At 47.0% G+C, this 20,815-nt stretch overlaps 6 protein-coding genes across 6 annotated transcripts; 3 read left to right on the forward strand and 3 right to left on the reverse strand.

Moving 5' to 3' along the window:
- The first annotated feature begins 1,273 nt into the window (after positions 1–1,273).
- On the forward strand, positions 1,274–1,615 carry LOC116996083 (histone H4). Its single transcript, XM_033059256.1, has one exon. The coding sequence runs from the start codon at positions 1,274–1,276 to the stop codon at positions 1,583–1,585; it is 312 nt and encodes a 103-aa protein (XP_032915147.1). The 3' UTR covers positions 1,586–1,615.
- Positions 1,616–3,906: 2,291 nt separating this feature from the next.
- LOC116995197 (histone H3) lies at positions 3,907–4,317 on the forward strand. The gene has a single exon (XM_033057626.1). It carries the CDS (start codon positions 3,907–3,909, stop codon positions 4,315–4,317), a length of 411 nt encoding a protein of 136 aa, XP_032913517.1.
- A 988-nt stretch (positions 4,318–5,305) lies between these two features.
- On the reverse strand, positions 5,306–5,645 carry LOC116996107 (histone H4). Its single transcript, XM_033059278.1, has one exon. The coding sequence runs from the start codon at positions 5,640–5,642 to the stop codon at positions 5,331–5,333; it is 312 nt and encodes a 103-aa protein (XP_032915169.1). The 5' UTR covers positions 5,643–5,645; the 3' UTR covers positions 5,306–5,330.
- Positions 5,646–10,868: 5,223 nt separating this feature from the next.
- Positions 10,869–11,554, reverse strand: LOC116996061 (histone H2A.J). The gene has a single exon (XM_033059233.1). The coding sequence runs from the start codon at positions 11,510–11,512 to the stop codon at positions 11,123–11,125; it is 390 nt and encodes a 129-aa protein (XP_032915124.1). The 5' UTR covers positions 11,513–11,554; the 3' UTR covers positions 10,869–11,122.
- Positions 11,555–11,821: 267 nt separating this feature from the next.
- On the forward strand, positions 11,822–12,262 carry LOC116996077 (histone H2B 1/2/3/4/6). The gene has a single exon (XM_033059250.1). It carries the CDS (start codon positions 11,839–11,841, stop codon positions 12,217–12,219), a length of 381 nt encoding a protein of 126 aa, XP_032915141.1. The 5' UTR covers positions 11,822–11,838; the 3' UTR covers positions 12,220–12,262.
- Positions 12,263–13,401: 1,139 nt separating this feature from the next.
- On the reverse strand, positions 13,402–15,205 carry LOC116996044 (histone H1.10). Its single transcript, XM_033059215.2, has one exon. The coding sequence runs from the start codon at positions 14,292–14,294 to the stop codon at positions 13,629–13,631; it is 666 nt and encodes a 221-aa protein (XP_032915106.1). The 5' UTR covers positions 14,295–15,205; the 3' UTR covers positions 13,402–13,628.
- Between the last annotated feature and the right edge of the window lie 5,610 nt (positions 15,206–20,815).

Below are 20,815 nucleotides of genomic sequence, written 5' to 3' on the forward strand. Positions count from 1 at the left end.
GGTGAAAAAAAGACAAAAACAACAACAAAACAGTGATGGTTCACATGCAAAAGTGTGCAAAATTACCAAGCAAAAACTTTTCACATTCAAGAAATGTTGTATAGTAATAGGCATCCATTGGAAATAGGGAAATGATGGCGAAGATCAAACACGTTGGGGAATACCTGACCAGTGGAAAGAATAATTAACCAGAGGAAAACTCCTGCCAAGAAAGATGGTATATTGCAACTTTATGGGATAGCATTTATTTGACAATCCTTTCAGAACAAAATAAAAATATCTCAAATATATAATTATGGTAAATTTAAATAATAAGTCAGACAGAAAAAGTAGGTATGTGCATGCAAAGCCTGGAATCTTTCAGGGGTCACTGCGGCAGAATGTACTCATGGAGCACACAGGCCACCCAGTAAAAAATAGCACCTCCAGACCACCTTTTTGTGGTCAGAAACTAATATAATGTGAAGAAAGAAACGACCAAAGTAATGGTTTTTTTTATGTTTCATGAAGAATAGGACCATAAATGTGATCAAACACTTGCAACATCTTTAAAAGTGAAGACATAATGCAGATTTTTTTCACTTGTAGATCAGGAAAAGACACTAATCAATTCCTTCATTAGCCCCACAGTTCCATTAACACAACACAGCCACTTGATAATTGGGAGACGTGGGGCGCGCAAAGGCTTTCCTTGCTGGAAATAAAAAATTCTCCTTAAAAGTGAAAGACAGAAAAAATCGCAGCACATTACTCCCGTTTCAGAGCTCTCGGTAGCAAAGGGAGCATTTACCGTAGAAGCGGGCGCGGCGCCCACTCTCTCCCTGCCCGGCCGGGCGCTTTGCTGGGGCGCCGATCGATGGCGGCGCAGCGCGGGCGGGACGCGGCTCTGCCGGCCCGGCCGCCGCCATCGTTGGCCGGGTTGTGCTGCAGCCCCGCGGCCGGCAGGACCCCGCTCCCCACGGGCACCGAGAGCTCCGGCGGCGGGGCCGGGCAGCCGGGCCGAGCGCGGCGGGCACGGGGTGAGCCCGGCCGGGATCCGCTGCCGGGCCCGGCCGCGTTTGGGCTCCCGGGGGCGGGGCCCGGCCCGAGCCGGCAGCGCGCGGCCCCGGCGGGAGCGATGGCGCCAAAGTCCCGGCACGCGGGGGGAAGGGCGCGCAAAGAGCCCGCCCCGCCCGGCCACGGCGCAGTCCTCAACCAGGTCGGACCGACGGCAATATACACAGGCGCGGGGCGATTCCCGCTTTACTGAGCTGTTGGGTGTGAGTGCAGAGCTATGTCTGGTCGGGGTAAGGGCGGTAAGGGGCTCGGCAAGGGCGGTGCCAAGCGCCACCGCAAGGTGCTGCGCGACAACATCCAGGGCATCACCAAGCCGGCCATCCGCCGCCTGGCTCGGCGCGGCGGCGTCAAGCGCATCTCGGGGCTCATCTACGAGGAGACGCGCGGTGTGCTCAAGGTGTTCCTGGAGAACGTGATCCGCGACGCCGTCACCTACACGGAGCACGCCAAGAGGAAGACGGTCACGGCCATGGACGTGGTCTACGCCCTCAAGCGCCAGGGTCGCACTCTCTACGGCTTCGGCGGCTAAAGTCAGTTGCTGCTACAGCTTAACGCTTCTACACCACAAAGGCTCTTTTCAGAGCCACCCACAAATTTCATAAAAAGAGCTTTCAATCACTGGTTCAATACTGCGTTTTCGTTTTTGGCTTGGGTGGAGGACAAAATTAGTAAAGCGTTTTTGTTTGACATCCCGGAAAGCCATTAGCTTGCCCCGGTTTTCCTTTACTTAGGAAAAGGTGTCGCACTTGGATAGGCGGGAAAGATCCTGACCTTTTCTTGGGGAATGAAACTAGCGGCAATGGATGTAAGCGCTTTATTTAGGGACTTATAGTGCTGTAAGGAAAACGTGCGCTGCAACTTCCATGTGCTTCACTTGTACCTCTCCTCCGCACCGACCATCGCCTTCTCAATCCAGGCTCTTCCGAAAGAGCAAGGGAAGGGACACACCGGCGAGAAAACGGGGGAGGTGGGGGGTCGGTGAATGTTTCGGGGGTAAGCGCGGTGGCCCTAGCCCGCTCTCGCAGCACCGCTTTTACCGAAACAGCCTGGAAGGGGAAGGAAGCTCCCGAAATGGCGGCGCTTTTCTCCCCGCCAGTCGGTGGGCGGGACAGAGCAGCAAGAAGGAACAGCGTAGAGAACCCGTCAGTGCCCCAGAGAATGCATGGCAAAGACGCTGCGAGCCCTCGGCGATTCCTGTGCTCTGAAGCCCTCCCGCCCCGTCCTGCTCCTGACGCTGCCCGTTCTCTACGCACCCTCTCCCCTGCACCACCCACAACCCCTCAGCGCTCCCAGCGCCGGCAGATTCAGACCGGGTGCCGCAGAATGAGCGACACACACGCGGCGCGGTGCAAAGGGATGGCGAGCCCCAATTCCGCCCCCCTTATTCCAGAATAGGCACTGGTGCCTTCGGCACTGGAAAGAGCTCGGTACGGGCTGCTTGTGCCTGATCGGTAGCGCAGAGATAACAGCTCTCTCCCGTGGACTTGTGGTGGCTCTTAAAAGAGCCTTTCGGGTTGAACTAGGAGGGCAGGAGACTCAGGCGCGCTCCCCGCGGATGCGGCGGGCCAGCTGGATGTCCTTGGGCATGATGGTGACGCGCTTGGCGTGGATGGCGCACAGGTTGGTGTCCTCGAAGAGCCCCACCAGGTAGGCCTCGCTGGCCTCCTGCAGCGCCATGACGGCCGAGCTCTGGAAGCGCAGGTCGGTCTTGAAGTCCTGCGCGATCTCGCGCACCAGGCGCTGGAAGGGCAGCTTGCGGATCAGCAGCTCCGTGGACTTCTGGTAGCGCCGGATCTCGCGCAGCGCCACCGTGCCGGGCCGGTAGCGGTGCGGCTTCTTGACGCCGCCCGTGGCCGGCGCGCTCTTGCGGGCAGCCTTGGTGGCCAGCTGCTTACGGGGCGCCTTCCCGCCCGTGGATTTACGCGCTGTCTGCTTCGTGCGCGCCATCGCGACACCTCTCACGCTTACAAGGCAGAAACAATGAGAAACGCTCCAGCGAACCGACATTTATTGTGCACGGCGGCCCCGCCTCCCCGCCGCTGATTGGTCAACGAATCCGGGAATTTCATTGGGTAACATCTGAATCCTCTCCGAGCCCATCTTTCCGAGCTGATCTTGAGTTGTCTCGCATTCGATAGAGGAACACCATCGCCTGTCAGTGTTTTACTTCTGTGTATTTTTAAAATTACATTTTCCTGAAGTAGTTCCCGAAGTGTACTCGCGGCTTTGCATTTTAAGCAATGCAATTACTTAAAATGTCTTAACTGAAGAGAATAACAATTCTCCAAACCTCACACCAAACAGAACTCAAGCAAACAAAATAAAACAAAAAGTTAACAAAAGAAACCCCTTAGCAGAACACAAAAAAAAAAGCAAAAACCTGTCAAGACAGTTTTAGTTTCTGATTGTTTACAAAGCACCTGATTATTTTGTTACTACTCCTGCGAAAGGGTAGAATGAGAAAATATAGTTGACCCGTTTATATGGAAATTAGGAAGCAGACCTGATAAGAAACGTCATCTTTTCAGTAATTCTTGTATAATTATATTCTATTTTTACCCACCTTAAGTAGCAGAGCAATTTATTATTAAAAGCAAGTGGTCAGAACATCAGAAATGTCAGCTCAAAATAAAAGGAAGACGAAGAGAAAATGCTGCTTTAGATCAGGTATTTAACAGCCGGTCGCAGTACAAGAAAGGGTTAATGCGGGATTTTTTTTCAAACCCTCCTACTGAACGCGAAGTTTCCATCAGCCAATCAAAGGGCAGCGCTCGGATATAAAAACGAGCCGGCGGCAACGCCACAGAGCAGAATTAGGGTTTTAGCTGCTCGCTACTAGGTGGTGTCCCGATGGCGCGCACGAAGCAGACAGCGCGTAAATCCACGGGCGGGAAGGCGCCCCGCAAGCAGCTGGCCACCAAGGCTGCCCGCAAGAGCGCGCCGGCCACGGGCGGCGTCAAGAAGCCGCACCGCTACCGGCCCGGCACGGTGGCGCTGCGCGAGATCCGGCGCTACCAGAAGTCCACGGAGCTGCTGATCCGCAAGCTGCCCTTCCAGCGCCTGGTGCGCGAGATCGCGCAGGACTTCAAGACCGACCTGCGCTTCCAGAGCTCGGCCGTCATGGCGCTGCAGGAGGCCAGCGAGGCCTACCTGGTGGGGCTCTTCGAGGACACCAACCTGTGCGCCATCCACGCCAAGCGCGTCACCATCATGCCCAAGGACATCCAGCTGGCCCGCCGCATCCGCGGGGAGCGCGCCTGAGTCTCCTGCCCTCCTAGTTCAACCCGAAAGGCTCTTTTAAGAGCCACCACAAGTCCACGGGAGAGAGCTGTTATCTCTGCGATGCGGATCAGGCACAAATAGCCCGTGCCGAGTCCTTTCCAGTGCCGAAAACGGCAGTGTCTGTTCTGGGATAAGTAGGGGGGAATTGGGGCTCGCCATCCTTTTGCACCGCGCCGCGTGTGTGTCTCTGATTCTGCGGCACCCGGTCTGAATCTGCCGGCGCTGGGAGCGCTGAGGGGTTGTGGGTGGTGCAGGGGAGAGGGTGCGTAGAGAACGGGCAGCGTCAGGAGCAGGACGGGGCGGGAGGGCTTCAGAGCACAGGAATCGCCGAGGGCTCGCAGCGTCTTTGCCATGCATTCTCTGGGGCACTGACGGGTTCTCTACGCTGTTCCTTCTTGCTGCTCTGTCCCGCCCACCGACTGGCGGGGAGAAAAGCGCCGCCATTTCGGGAGCTTCCTTCCCCTTCCAGGCTGTTTCGGTAAAAGCGGTGCTGCGAGAGCGGGCTAGGGCCACCGCGCTTACCCCCGAAACATTCACCGACCCCCCACCTCCCCCTTTTTCTCGCCGGTGTGTCCTTTCACTTGCCCTTTCGGAAGTCTGCGTTGAGAGGGAGGTGCACCGTAGGGAGGAGAGCAGGGAACGAAAGACTTAAGTTGCAGCGCACGTTTTCCTTACCGCTCTAGGAGTCCCTAAATAAGGCTCTACATCCATTGCCGCTAGTTTCGTTCCCCAATAAAAGGTCAGGATCTTCCCTCTTACTCAAGTGCGACACTTATGGCTTGTGAACGCCTGAACTGAAGTAAGTCACTGTGGTTTTGCGGAAAACCAACTGAAAAAAAAACCCCTCCCCCTATACCTCTGTTAAAAAGTATAATAATGGAATAAATAACTGTATTTAACAAGTGATTACAAACTCTTTTTATGAAATTTGTGGGTGGCTCTGAAAAGAGCCTTTGTGTTGTAGAAGTACAAAGCGGTAGCAGCAACCGAGTTTAGCCGCCGAAGCCGTAGAGGGTGCGACCCTGCCGCTTAAGCGCGTAGACCACGTCCATAGCCGTGACCGTCTTCCTCTTGGCGTGCTCCGTGTAGGTGACGGCGTCGCGGATCACGTTCTCCAGGAACACCTTGAGCACACCGCGCGTCTCCTCGTAGATGAGCCCCGAGATGCGCTTGACGCCCCCGCGCCGAGCCAGGCGGCGGATGGCGGGCTTGGTGATGCCCTGGATGTTGTCGCGCAGCACCTTGCGGTGACGCTTGGCGCCGCCCTTGCCGAGCCCCTTACCGCCTTTGCCCCGACCAGACATAGCTCTGCTCTCACACCGAACAGCTCCACACAACGACAAAAGCCCCGCGCCTGTGTATATTGCCGTCGGTCCGACCTGGTTGAGGACTGCAAAGCGGAGGCGGGGTCTCGTGCACAGTCCCCGCCCACCGCCCCTTTGCCCCTCCCAGCGCTGCTCCTCAAGAGCTTTCCGGGCGATGCGGCCGAGGCGCTTTCCCGACCGTGTCCTCGCCTCTCCCCAGGGGATCTGGCCTCGTTCCGTGCTTCTCGCAGTTATGGAATCATGGTGTATATTTTTAGAGAAGGGAAGAGACCCAGAAGGTTCATCCAGCCCGACTTTTAAGTGGTTGGCTCTTACAGGGATTGAACGTACAATATTGGCCTTTTTATCACCGGGATCTACCCAGCCTAATTAAAGTCGAGCCGCACTACAATGTCCCTGTCCGCTGTCAGCTCACGCGTCCCTTTGCTCTTCCCTGTCCCTCTCCGTTGCCCTGGGCGCTGCATACAGCTCCATGGCAGCTCTGTGTCTCCGTCCGTAGGAAGAGCGGGACCTGCGATCCCCGGCCCCGGTTTCGGGCTGCGCCCCTTCCTCGTCCCTCCCCGCAGGTCTGCGGCAAAATCCGACCAATGCGGGGCCTCGCTCGGCGGCCCCGCCACTCCCCGCCGCTCTTCCACCTCCCGCTCGCGGGGAGACCGGCGGTGCAATCTTTCCTGGGCAGCGGTGTCTTTGTTTGCTCTGGCTTCACGTTTCCTTTGTCTACCCGGACACTCCCACCGCTGCCCCCTTCTCCGGGTGTGCTGGGGTTCGTGCACCGAGCGTTCCGCGCTGTCCTGCTCGCACGGAGCGGCTGCAGGTCGCAGGGAGCGAGGCCCGGCCCGGCAGGGAAATGCTCAGTGAGGGGCTGCAGCGGGAAGCGTTCAGACCAGAAATTCCCTGAATGTAATTTTGAGAGCGCGGAAGGGAGCATCTCTTCAGCCAGGCCCAGCCACGCCGAGCGGGCTCAGCAGGAGCTCCCGGCCTCGCAAAGAATTGTCCACTGCCCTTCCCTGAGCTCCAGCAAGCGAAAGAAAGCATCACGGATATCGCAAACAACTGTCTGTATGACATCTGAAGAATGAACACTTGAGAAATGATTTTTATTCCAATGAGGAATGCAGAATTTTTTTCCGCGTGTTTTACACTTTTGCAGAAAACGTCATACGTGCTGTTTGCAGAATGTTGGACTGTATTTGTGAAATTAATTAATAAATACTGAGAGAGTTATGAGACTGTATTTCTAAATTAAATCTGTTAAGATTTGAAATATTACTTGCACAGAATAGAACTGATGTACCTAAGATGCTTGCCAATTCCTTTATTATTAGTATATTCTTTAAATATGCTTACTACCATAACATTTTTCATCTCTTTTAAAATTTATGCAGTTATTTTTTGTAATTAATTTCTTAATATAATGAACAGAACCTCAGCAAAATATTTCTGGAAATAAAATATTCCCTAAATTCAGGGGGAAATGCAGTTGAGAAAGTCATGTGCTCAGTTACAGGTACCAAAAATTTACAAATCTTATAATGAGTATCACTGTGAATTCATTTTTCGTTCAAATTTAAAGAATTGCTCATATATACAGTACAAGGGGGAAAATATAGCTTTGATTTAGATTAGGCTTGCTTTTTTGACTAAAGAGAATGAAGTAAGACTGTTTATAGACTAATTGGGAGATTTGTCACTACTGGGCCTGCCAGGCTCATGCCTAACATTCCCATTTGGCTCCACAAAGTCTGTTTTGCTCTTTGTATCTGAAAATCTATGTCTAGCTATGTTTCCTCAGGCATTTATAAACAACAGTCTGATTACTTAAGAAAGCCAAAAGAAATGATGCAAAATCTTTTGGTATATCAAAATCTTTTGGTATATAATAATTTATTCCTAAGGCTTCCTAAATGCAGAGTGAGGACCTCAGTAAAACTTTTTCTTCCAGCACTATAACCATTGCAAGACTTGGGAAATCCCCTTACATTTCTGCCAGAGATGGGTGATGGAGAGGCTGAAACCAGTAGCTTAAAGTAAATGAAACAGCTGCAGTATATTAAATATAATTGAACACAATGCCTTCTAGAAGGTTGCCTTGCCTATGTGTTGCTGGGAGTGTGCAAGGACACCTTTCCCAGGTGTGTCTGTTAGGGATACATTCAGTTCTTATATGAATCAGAGTATTTTCTTAGGCAAAAAATAATTTTAAAAAGAGAAGAAATAAAAACTTGTGGCTGAATATAATCCCTAATAGAATTGTTTCTACCATTAATTGGAGATAATTTTGTTTTGGACCAAAGTTGAGTGTCCCATCTGCATGTTATAGATACTAAATACTACATTTTCCTCAAGAATTTGGGCACACAGCACTAGGGGTTAAGTGAGAAATCTTTGCAAAACTCAGCTCCATTAAAAAGCTAAAACAAAATCTGTAGCTTTTCAAGTGTGCATTAATTAGGACAGTTGCCCTGTTCCTCATTATAGTTTATTGTTTATTACAATAAGGCAACACCTCACTATGACTGCACAAAATTAATAGCAAAAAAACCCATTGCCTCAGTGCATTATAACCAACTTCAAAGATGCTTGTGATTTTCTTGAGAGCTTAAGTGGCAATTTAAATCCATATCTGTATCTGCTACAACAGTCATAATAGGTATAATAAAATGCAAACTAAAGTAATGCAAGAGCTGCTTAATAGGTACATTTTTCCTAGCACTGCAAACAATAGAGATGAAAAGAGGTAGAAACTCTCTTTGAATTTTTAACTATGCAGTTTTAAGTCTTTTGATATATGGATTGGCATTACTGAGTTATGCATACCTGTGATCTATAACATTTGAGGGACCTTGACTGCAAGTTTGTTTGGGTTTTTTTTGGTCACAAATTTTTTAGAACGTGAAGGTGCATTGCAGCCCAGTGACACAGCCAAGGTACCATGTGATGTGGATTTCCTGGTTCTTACTCCTTGCTGCATATGCAAATGAGGTAAATTCCTTTATTGCAACTTGCTTAGCTGCATTCCTTCATCCACTGGAATTTGTTTGAAAGCTGTCTTTAACACCAGGAGATTTTCCAGCACTCCTACCATATAATACATCTGATTTACCAGACTTTGATATTTGAGATCTCACCACTGTTGATGGCAACAACACTGGGTTAGCAACTGATGAAACCACTACTGGCTAAGGCAAATCTGGGAAGTGTTAAGGAGTGGATCTAGTATCATAGAGTATGAAACTCCAGGTACTGAGAAGACAAATGAGTGCAGTAAGTATTTGGAAAGAAATTGTGAAGTAAATAATGAATTCCTGGTCCCATGACAGGAAGAATTTGGAGTGATGTGCTGGACTGCCAGAGAAGGGGTCCTCTCTTGTGGTACTAGTTTTCACCTCCACATAGAGAAGTTTGTCCAGGGAGAATGCAAACTCCTGCTTAGACACCTCTATCCTCCAAACTTTCTCTGGAATTCCAGTGCTTCAATCTAGAGATAGACACTTGTGGCCCAGTAAGCCAATCCTAACAAGGGCTGCATTAAAAGCAGCCTGAACTGAAGGTCAAGGAAAGCCTTTCTCCTGCTTCTATTCAGCTGTCTTGAGACCCCACCAGAGAACTGCATGCAGCTCTGGGACCTTCTGGCATAACAGATACATGAATCTGTCAGAGCAGGTCCAGAGAGCGCCACAGAAATTATTAGAGGGCTAGATCATGTCTCTCATGAAGAAAGGCTGAGACAGTTGTGGTGGCTTGGCCAGGGGAAAAGCAGGTTCTGAGGAAACCCTGTAGCAGCCTTTCCACACCAAAGGATTTCTTTTCAGGCCTGTAGGGACAGGAGGAAGGACAGTGATTTTAAACTGAAACAGACTACTTTTGGGTTGGATATAAGTAAGGAATTTTTTTGCAAGCAGCCTTGTGGGACACTGAAGAAGGCTGTCTGGAAAAAAAGTGGATGTCCCATCCCTAGAGGATGCAATCCCTAGAGTCAGGCAGGATGGGGCTTTGAGAAGCCTGGGCTAGTGCTTTGTGACCCTGCCCTCAGCAGGGGTTTTGGACGAGATAATCTTTTATTTTAACCTTCCAACCCAAACCTTTCTGAGACTGAAATTTTCTAAAAAAACATGTATGTAGAAATCTCTTCTGGAAACTTAGAAAGCTCATATATGTTAAAATAAAATTTTAATTACCATTGCAGTTTTTAAAGAAGAGAAGAGTACAGGGCAGGAGACATTTAACTGTAGCAAATGATGGTCAATAAAACAACATAATTAAACCCCAACCCTAAACGTGTCCACTTGCAAACAAAACCTTTAGACACAGACACCATCACTATGAAAGATTAGTCTGGTGCTCCAGCAGCTCTCTTCTGTATGCTTCTTTCCCTTATAATCCCTGATACCCGGCTTTGGCCATGGCACAATGCTGCCTAAAAAGCCTCTCAGCTACAGCTTGAGGATGGCAAAGAGGCAGAGTGGGAATATTGCCTTCCCCCAGGCCCACAGCACTCCTCCTTCTCTCCAGGAGATGGAAGGACCAGAGGTGCAACAAAGATGAGACCAATCACCTCAATGCTGTGTGCTACAGCCAATTAGGCAAGGCTTCTGGGAATACCCTAGAGCAAGAGGAATCACCCAAATACAGAGTTTATAATAATGAAGAGATTTAATGTTGTGCTCATGGGTGATTTTTGTGCCAACAATACAGAAAACTCAGTAATATTGCCCACTGTTAATTGATGTAAAAAGAGGAGTAGCAATGAACAGTGAGACAATTATGAGTAGTCAGTTTGAAAATACCAGTTAGAATGGAAATACATTACCACTACAAGGTGATCCTGAATGAAAAGTGTTACTGTTGCTTTAGGGCACAGGTGTGAGCAAGATGGAAATCAAATGACATTTTTCATAAGGCATTTTTCATTCTATATATATGTACGCTTAACATAGAGGGAATTTGACATCATTTTTAAAATAAAGGCCTTGTAAGACGAAAAAAAAAATCCTTTTCTATCGTTAGATGTAGCTACACCTTGCGTTCAGGATGGTCTTCTACTTATCTCCATGCTGCAAACATTTTGCCACTTCTACCTGTTCTTTACCCACTATCCCGTATCGTACAACCTAAGCAAGTTGTGGAACCCTGAAAGGTAAGCAGAATCCTGAAAACCAGCTATTTACTGAGTGCTAAAGTGAAAGACGTGAAACAGTAAATCACTACAGAAATATTAATTTTCATTTTAAAACATGGGTTAGCAATCAGATGCACCAGTTCTCTGTAGAAACCAGGCCTTAAAAAACACTGCAACACAAGTTGGGAGTTAAACTTATTGCTATTGAAAATTCAGCACCACAGAACGTTTTTCAAAAAAAGCAACACAACTCTTTTCTGACTAGGTGGGTGGCTCTGAAAAGAGCCTTTGGTTTAAAATGTTACATCGCGGAAGTCTTGAGTAGCTTGACCCGCTGAGTTTATTTGCTTTTAGCTTTATGGCTCTCAGTCTTCTTGGGCAGCAGCACGGCCTGGATGTTGGGCAGCACGCCGCCCTGCGCGATCGTCACCTTGCCCAGCAGCTTGTTGAGCTCCTCGTCGTTGCGGATGGCGAGCTGCAGGTGGCGGGGGATGATACGCGTCTTCTTGTTGTCGCGGGCCGCGTTGCCCGCCAGCTCCAGGATCTCGGCCGTCAGGTACTCCAGCACGGCCGCCATGTAGACAGGAGCTCCGGCCCCCACCCGCTCCGCGTAATTACCTTTACGGAGCAGACGATGAACGCGACCAACAGGGAACTGCAGCCCGGCTCGCGAGGAGCGCGACTTGGCCTTGGCACGGACTTTGCCTCCCTGTTTTCCACGGCCGGACATGCTGGAAGCACTGGAGAATACACACACCCAGCAAACAGCTGAAATCTGAAACAATCGTAATGACGCAACTGCCCCCGGCCCTTTTATCCCTTCCCTGGGCGGGTGAGCCCTCGGCGATTGGCTGGAAGCGGGCTCTGCTGAACGAGCCAATGAGCAGGCGGATCGTTTTGTGACCAATCGGCGATAAGGACGCGCCTCGTGCGGGAATGACCAATCGCATTGCACGGTGCTCAGTCCCTCAATTTGCATACGCTGTCTCTATAAACGGCGGGCGCTGCGGCCATTTTACGTGCTGAGCTTTCTCCGGGAGGAAAAGCGCTGCTAGGATGCCTGAGCCGGCCAAGTCCGCCCCCGCGCCCAAGAAGGGCTCCAAGAAGGCGGTGACCAAGACTCAGAAGAAAGGTGACAAGAAGCGCAAGAAGAGCCGCAAGGAGAGCTACTCCATCTACGTGTACAAGGTGCTGAAGCAGGTGCACCCCGACACGGGTATCTCGTCCAAGGCCATGGGCATCATGAACTCCTTCGTCAACGACATCTTCGAGCGCATCGCCGGCGAGGCGTCGCGCCTGGCGCACTACAACAAGCGCTCCACCATCACGTCGCGGGAGATCCAGACGGCCGTGCGGCTGCTGCTGCCCGGCGAGCTGGCCAAGCACGCCGTGTCCGAGGGCACCAAGGCTGTCACCAAGTACACCAGCTCCAAGTAGGGCGTCTCGGACCGTCACTCTCAACCCAAAGGCTCTTTTAAGAGCCACCCATATACTCTATAAAAGAGCTTTTACACTGTAGTACCTTGGTATAGAAATATAAGAAGTCGTAAATGGAATTTTAAACAAACGTTTAAGTAGCACCCTAATCTTTAATAGTGAAAACCTTGGTTATTTGGCACCTTACAGCTAATTCAAATGCGCTTGCTGTTTATAAATTAGACGTTTAAATAATTTTTCAATAAATGGAAACCGTAAATCTATTTAAACAATAAAGATACAAGACAACACTTTATGATTTATTCCATCCAAATTAAGAATTTCACATTGAATATATTTATTTCTTTAAAGCATGTTTTCTTATTTCAATAATTATTTTTTTTCGGTGGAGGGAAAAATAATGGACCCTCTTCACTTTTTGTATACGTTTCGGAATTATCTTAAACTGAAACATGTTGCATTGTGTATGAAAATGGGGGAGATGCTTTACGGGGATGAGATTTCACGTAACGAAACCGGTGAGCAAGGGTAGGCTCGGAGCCACAGCGGGCAGAGCTCCGTGCCCCACCTCCGTTCCTCCCTTTTTCCACCGCCTCCCCTCCCCCCTTTCCTCCTCCCCTTTCCTTCAGCGCGGGCTTTTCCAAATTTCCCAGCGGCCCAATGAGCGGCTGCAGCTTCTCCCGTCGGCCAACCAGCGGCGGCGCGGGCAGCCCCCGGTGCCGCGCGGGGCCCGGGCCGCTCCCGCCCGCGGCGCTCGGGATGGCCCCGCCGAGCCCCGGCCCGTCCGGCAGGGAGCGAGAGAGCAGCGCTCAGCAGTGACTTCCACCCTCCTCCCGCCCCGGCAAGCGCCTGCTGCGAAAGTAGGTCGGTCACATCACGCAGAAATTCAGACCTGCCCCGCGACAGCGCTGGCAAGCGGAAAGGTCATTGCCAAGGAAGCGGAGGAGCCGTGCTGACAGTTCCCTGCTACGGTCACTACGAGGTGTGGCAGTCGCATCCGTGCTGTCAGGAATCGCGCTGATTTAGAGCAACGAAAGGAACCTCCACGCCCCACAAAGGTACCCGCCCTTAAGCAGTCCCTTTAATACATACACCCACTTGCGGTGCTAAAAAAAGAAAAGGCAAAACAAAAAGGAAAAAAAAAAAAAAAGCAAAAAAAAGCAACCTTTAGAAAGCCTTTTTCGCAGGGAATGTAAACTTTTATTTTTCCAAGTCTTAGTGTAAAGCCACGGCCGGAAGTTTAGCGTCCCATCCACTCCACAGACGAACGTCCCACACGGATAGTGGCGAATAGTCGGCTCTGCTGCAGGCAGGGAGCTCAGTCACGGAGTGTATCAGCCCTTTTGGGGACAATAGTGGGTGGCTCTTAAAAGAGCCGTTGGGTTTAAAAGTATTTCCACTTCAACACTTCATTTCTTGGGCGCTGCCTTCTTTGCCTTGGCTGCTTTCGGCTTGGCCGCCTTGGGCTTGGCTGCTTTGGGCTTCACCGCCTTCGCCTTAGCCGGACTCTTCGCTGCCGCCGCCGCTTTCTTGGGCTTAGCTGCCTTTGCGGCTTTCTTGGGGCTCTTCGCTGCTTTCTTGGCCGCTGCTGCCGCCGGCTTCTTCGCTTTCTTGGGGCTCTTCTTCACCGCCGCCGCCTTCTTGGGCTTCTTGGCGGCGCTGGCGGGCTTCTTGGCCGCCGGCTTCTTGGGCTTGGCTGCAGCAGTTCTCTTCTTGGGCGCTTTTTCCTTGACTTCTCCGGGTTTCTTGCTGAGGCGGAAAGAGCCGGAGGCGCCGGTGCCCTTGGTCTGCACCAGGGTGCCCTTGCTGACGAGGCTCTTGAGCCCCAGCTTGATGCGGCTGTTGTTCTTCTCCACATCGTAGCCGCCGGCGGCCAGCGCCTTCTTGAGCGCGGCGAGCGAGAGCCCCTTGCGCTCCTTGGAGGCGGACACGGCCTTGGTGATCAGCTCGGTGACGCTGGGCCCCGCGGGCTTGCGGGCTTTGGAGCCGCTCGCCGCCTTCTTCGGCTTCTTGGCGGCGGCCTTGGCGGCGGGGGCCGCGACAGCGGGAGCGGCGGCGGGAGCGGTCTCCGACATCGCTGCAGAGACTTCTTCCTAATCAAAAGAAAGTAATTGGGCTACAGTAACCCCGATGCCTGAATTTATAGCGAAGCGGTGATCTGTGATTGGTGCTTTGCAGAGCCCGCCTAACTGTTAGCCAGGAAGAGCTTTTCCTCCTCCGAGTCTGTGTTTCTTCGGAGTTATAAATTCATATTTTTTGTAAAACGAGTGCCGCAAAATCACCCCAGTTTCTTCGGAGAGTGAAGAGGAGACGGTGGACTTTCATTCGGGCAAGTTTCTTGCTGTTTGGACTGCAGATGGCGGAGAAAAGCTGTTTTTAACCCCGCGTTGTGAAGCCGGAGAGACCCCGGGAACGGCAAACTTTTGTTTTTCCTTCTAAATTAAAATAAAACACGTAGTTAAAAAGTCTCCCCCGTACTGCAGGCTTACTCTTTGGGGGGTTTTCTTCAGATTAGGACAGAAACCGACCGAGCAGCTTGAGTATTTTTGTCGTAAATTGATTTCAAAGACAAGGAAGTAACACAATTTCATGGCTGAGCTTTCAATATGGATAAAGATTCGGCTCTCTTAACCATATCTTTAACTATTAAGGATACCGTATTTCAACATATTTTCTTGTTTTAGGAAAGGAGGAGACCTTCACAGGAAGATATATACTGTTGAAAAGTGTTTTGAACTTGCCAGTGCGATGCTGCTTTTTCTTTGTTGGAGTTTTTTTTGTGTTGTTTTGTTTTGCTTTTTGTGTGATGTTCTCTAAGGGGCTAGAAATATTTTTATATTTTTACAAATAGTCTGTCTGTAAAACGAAGCTGTTAATGCCTTGTTAATGCCCAGAAATCCGAGATAAACTGCTAGTTTAACACTTTCTGGTTACAACAGTGGATACTATTCTTTATGACTCAGAAACACCGGAGGCAGGCTTGGGGAGGAAAAATGTCTCACAGGTATAGATACACTAACATGTATTATATGCTACTTAAACAATTACGGAGCCAACTGAAGCATCGGTCATCACCTAATTAAATAATGTGGAATAAATAAATTAAATACTGTGAAATTTGGTGTTCATGAGTAGAATGCTTCAGTTTCAATTCAACTTAAAAATATTTCAGCAGTGACTGTTGTGGTTTTGTGTGCTAGTTTTTTCTTTGGATTTTTTTTGGTAAGTTTCATATCCTTTCAATTATTTTCTTTAAAGAAAAAGGAAAAAACTTGCTATTGCGGTTTCCATCCCAAACCTAAAATACTGAAAGAATTTTCAGACAATCCTCATAAATCAAAATCAGTTTTAATTATCATAATCTCACTTAATTATTGAGTTTCATAAAGTGACAATAAAAAATAAATTACATTTTTAAGGACTGCAATGAATTGCTTGGCTAATCTTTTATTAAATCAGAAGACAAAAGCCTCGATTGGTTTCTAATTAAAATGCACCGAGATTTTCTCCCCCTTGGTTTGAAAGAACAAGATCAAACTTAATATTTCACCACATTGCACTTTGTAAAAATTTATCATGCAAAATGTCAGAGGCCATTTTCAATAAAGGAATATCTTTTCTAGCCTGGAGAAATTTGAGATTCAAGATGGTATGAGGTATGCTACAAGGGCCCTGACATATATTTTGATACACGTAATGTTGAAGTCACAACAAAGTTATACTTGGTAGCAAGCTGCTTTAATTTAAATGTGACAGCTTAAAATGACAATGATACATTAGCTACATTAAAGTTACAAGTGAAAACATTAAACTGTGACTCTTCCATGTTCCTTTTTATTTCCATTTTTATTTCGTTGTGCTTGCATGCAGGTGAGGTAATAAATACTTTGAAGGAGAGAAACAGAAAGAAGAGATTGGAAAAAATTAGGCTTGTCAGTTACCCACATTAAAAACCAGAATGAAAAGCATATTGAAGTGTGCTGTGAGTTCTGCCATCCTTCTCGTGATCCTGACATTAATCCCACATAAACAACTACACCAAATCCTCAGTAGCCACAGATTTTGATAGTTCAGTGTGACAAGTCGTATGAACAGGATGAATGTGTTTAAGAGGTAAAAAATAGTCGGTTGTGGTAGGACGAGGGCATTATGCATATTTTCCAGCCTAGATGAACAAAGATAAAGCAGAATCTGACTGTAAGTGATACGAGAGAGCCGGGAAGTGTTGTCATCTATCCGGGTCTGTTTAATGTGATGTACATCTTTCAGACAATAAAGACTGCACGAGGGTAAATGTGCTTTAATCCCCCGCAGCTTTGACGATTTGGTGCTGGAGCTCCGTGACTGCTTTATCACACTTGAAACCGGTCAAGAAACTGGGAGTGGACAGCAGCTGCTCCGACAAGAATGCAGCTGCAGCCCCAGGGGTGCATCCTCTTCACACCTCATTCACATTCGCGCATTGGGGCAAGTTTCCCTTCAAGCTTGCTTTTAGCAAAGCTGTTCTCAACCCATCAGGAGAGGGGAGGCTTCCTTCCCTTCCCCCATCAGCAGGCCGGAGGTGAGAGATAAAGACACGAGATAGAAAGTGGTGGGAGATCTTAGATCTTGTTCCTTAAGTGGCGCAGTCATCAGAACTCCACCTGCAGCAGATAAGGATTGCTGTTCCCACTCCATGGTGATTTTTAAAGGCACAGGAACGTTTCTGGATTTTTTTTTTGTTTCTTTGTTTGCTTCAGTTTTGTTTTTGTAAGGAAAGCATATGAAGAATATTGTCATCTGAAGTATTTCAAAGCATGCTTGTAAACCCGTGTGTTCCCTGCTCCCTATTTTAGTTCCACTTCTGAAGTCCTTTGCTTTTTCCTAGTAGCCTGAGACATTGGAAGTGTTGGCAGCTGGCCTCCGGCATTGTGTGTCAGCATCCTTTATTGTATCTTTTCCTTAAACATCACGCTGGCTCTTATCTGCGGAGAATTATCTCTACCCTACTTCTGAGAAGACAAAATGTTCCTGGTCTCACCATCCATTTCTGGAGAAAGCGATTTTTGTTTTTGTGTTTTTTTTTTTTTTTTTTGTGTGTGTAAATTTAAAAAAATAAAAAAGGCTTTAGAAATATGAGGTGGTGTGAAAAGAGGAAGTTTTTTTAGGGGTTGTTCCCACACCCTAGGCCAAGAAACGATATTTTCTACTTAATTGGGCAAAACAAACTTGTCAGGAACTTTGAGTAATTTTCGAGTTTGAACTGCTGGAAATAGCTGTTAAATGCAACACTGAACCACAATGAAAATTCTCCTATTGTAGGGACTGATCATTACAAATACCATTGACATTGCCCTGGGTGTTTTACTGACAAGAGAAAAAAGCCAAAGCAAAGGGAGTATCAAGTATCAAATCAGTGGTAGATTAGGGAACAGATTTCAACCAGAGAAATTTACTTCGTGTGGAATAAAATTACTTGAAAATAAAAAAATGTTTGAGAGTGAGCTGGTAATAAAAATTGTTTGTGAAGTGATAATATTTAAATGTGACTCATTCAATACTTAATCAAACAGCAGATATTTTTCTGTATTCTCCATGATTTCCTTTCCCTGTACAGTTGCTGTCTCTGTTTATCTCTTACTGAGGAACTCAAACCTACTTTTCACCTTCTTTAAATGTGCACCCAAACCATGGCCTCATTCCCCTGCACCATCACACACATTCCCTGGCTTCCTTACTCAGCTGTGTAGGTGCTAGTGCAGATTACAGAGGAACCTACAAAATGACAGAATGTTTTCTAATGCGAGGATCTTCAAAACAAAAAATAGTTCACACATAATGTAAGAATTCCGAAAAATGTATAGCAGAGAAAATATTTAACTTTTCTTTTTGTCGAGAGAGAGAAGCTTCTCAAGGAGGAAAAACATTAGATAAATAAAGGCCAATAAGACATTCAGACTGCAGGAGGAGAGCAATCCAGATAAGCTGATTAGACAAATTTAGCTAAAAGCCTACACTCAATTACAATTACTATAGTTAGGACTTTAAGAATACAGAGAAATTGTCAACTTTTAACTGAAGCATGCTGTCTTATCCACAAATAATAATTTTGCAGTTGCTCAAGTAATCCCTTTCAATATTAACAATAAAACCACCACAACAAGGTCAAAAGCTATTAGTCAGGTCTCTGTCATGCTGAAACTAAATTGACAATACTGATTCAGCAACTGCAAAGTTTTTATGTAGGGAAGATTCGAGGTGTCAAAGAGTTTTCAGTAGTAAAGAAACCTGTATCCTTTTAGTTATACTTCCACTAAGCTAACAAATATATATGGACAGTTATGTCAGCATTAGGACAATCACATCAATAAAAACCTACCTCATGTTTTAGTCTAACCCCTAATGCAGTAGGTCCTGGCCATGCTCAAAGAAGGATCAGATAGAGCAGCGGGACACTAAAACCTCTATGGGGAGCGTGTTCTGAAAAATGATTTCTTTTGTTTAAGTAGAATTTCCTGTGTTTCAGTTTGTGCCCATTGCCTCCTTTCCTGGGCAGTGCTGAGAAGACTGGATCTGTGTCCTCTAGTCCCCTCACAGGATTTCTGAACACTCCTCACATGAGACATGCTCCAGCCCCTTCATCATCTTTGGGGCCCTTCACTGGTCCCACTCCAGTTCTGTTCACGTTTCTGCTGCACTGGGAAGGCCAGAAATGGTCACAGCATTCCAGTTTCTCTCACCAGTGCTGAGTGGAGGGAAACAATTATTTCCCTCAATACCATTTTGCATACAGTCCCACTCTGGGTTAATTTTTGTAGCCTATGTATAGATTAACAAATGATACTCCCATGACTTTTAAAATTTTGGTAGTTCAATACAGAGAGCTTCAAAAACCACTTTAACCTCTCACACAGTCCTTAATTTCAAGGCTTGTCAAGATGAGTTTGAACAACCCTGAATTGGCTCGGTGCTCATGCTGTATTGACTGAAGAATTTGTTAAGGCCAGTTAGAGTCTCAACAAAACTTAAATTCCTACAGTCTGGAGTGATCAAAAGGTGACTGACTGATCAAAGAAGTGACTCCTCTGCCATAACTGCTGAAGTTTTGCCAACCAGCAAAAAAAGGGCTGTGCATTTTAATGAATGACCCCCCAAATCTTCTTTTTTGCCTCATATAATGAGAGGTTAAAGCATAAAAATATTCCTGCCACCTTCTGAAAGCCTTTGGATCCAGTTCCTCTTCTAACCACATTTTACTTCTCTCCATCCATCCATGGGACTGAGAATTATTGTGAGTAGTAGCAGTGTTAGTATGCTTAGGAACCTCAGTTATGAGCAGGATTCTGTGTTACTTTATTCCCCAGATCAACTAACTTTGCATTGATTTCAGCTGAAGAAAAAGGGGAAGAAGATAAGTGCAGAAGGATGAAGAAATTTAGGGATCTCCATGCAAAAATATGGAAACGTAACCCTACCTGTAACTTCTACAGAGTGCCTGAAAAGAACTGGAATGTGATATTTGAAACTATATGACGTGCTGTCTACACTTCCAGATGCACAACAGAGTCAATTTGGCTTTTTATGACTGAAGTAATAAATACAGATTCAGTCAGAAATACAAATTGCAATGATGCCATCAGTGTAGAGTAACTCTGTCCTACCCCTTCAGTGAGACCCAGGATGTGGATGTTGTTAGATGCCATTTCCTAAGAAATCAAAGGTAATTCCAGCCCTTCATTCTGAGTGGAGGGAAATGGGATGCTGAAAGTTTCCCTGGGACAATGTGCTGCAGGCCGAGCTGTGCACCCAGCCTATGAAACTTCTCTCACTCTTTGGGTATCTGAAGAGTATGGCCATGACCTAAGTACAAAATCATAATTTTGGTTAAAGATTCATACATTTTTCAGGTTACAGACTCAGCAGGGATAATTAATTGTGTTGAATTGTATTAATTACAAGGTCAAACAATTTCAGGGAAGAGATGAATAAAAATTAGAATTTACAGTGCTCAAAACTGATAAAAAGGAAGAAATGAAAACCACATTTAATAGGCTTTTTCTGAAATTTGCTTTAGGAAGAGTCTCAGTACAGGGTGCAATGTTTCCCTAGAACTTGCTGATACACTACAGGTTTTCTCCCAGTTTCATTTTGTTTCATTTTAGAAAAGTGCTAGAAATGAAAGCAATAATCAGGAAAATTTGGTCTAGTAGAAGCATCAGCTCTTCTGGGGTAGAAATTTGTATTTAAATGTTTAGGTTTTTCAACTATTAAATTAAACTGCAGTCTCAAACAGCCTAGGACTGTAGCCCTAGGCCTGGTATAATTTTATTTATGATCTGAATTAAGGTCTACAGAGCTTGTATACAAATGTTGTGAGTATCAACTAGGAAAAATAATTTAAATGGTTGAGGGCATTTTATGTATTGAAAAATGGCAGATAAGAGACAAAGATGTGTTAGATTTTTCATCTGGAATAAACTGTATCAGTTTTACAAATACTAAGAAATACTGCAAAACTGCTGCTCTCAGCAGGAGTTGACAAGCGCCTGAGTAGGTTTGGATCTTCAGATTATAGTTCTGTGTTGGTAATGAATCAAAACCAGTCTGTCAGTAGAAG

This window comes from Catharus ustulatus, chromosome 4, assembly GCF_009819885.2.
Source record: "Catharus ustulatus isolate bCatUst1 chromosome 4, bCatUst1.pri.v2, whole genome shotgun sequence".
NCBI lineage: Eukaryota > Metazoa > Chordata > Aves > Passeriformes > Turdidae > Catharus > Catharus ustulatus.

Excerpts from the sequence above, each read along its gene's own strand:
- LOC116996083 (XM_033059256.1), top strand. The coding sequence starts at position 1,274 with ATGTCTGGTCGGGGTAAGGGCGGTAAGGGGCTCGGCAAGGGCGGTGCC.
- LOC116995197 (XM_033057626.1), top strand. The coding sequence starts at position 3,907 with ATGGCGCGCACGAAGCAGACAGCGCGTAAATCCACGGGCGGGAAGGCG.
- LOC116996107 (XM_033059278.1), bottom strand. The coding sequence starts at position 5,642 with ATGTCTGGTCGGGGCAAAGGCGGTAAGGGGCTCGGCAAGGGCGGCGCC.
- LOC116996061 (XM_033059233.1), bottom strand. The coding sequence starts at position 11,512 with ATGTCCGGCCGTGGAAAACAGGGAGGCAAAGTCCGTGCCAAGGCCAAG.
- LOC116996077 (XM_033059250.1), top strand. The coding sequence starts at position 11,839 with ATGCCTGAGCCGGCCAAGTCCGCCCCCGCGCCCAAGAAGGGCTCCAAG.
- LOC116996044 (XM_033059215.2), bottom strand. The coding sequence starts at position 14,294 with ATGTCGGAGACCGCTCCCGCCGCCGCTCCCGCTGTCGCGGCCCCCGCC.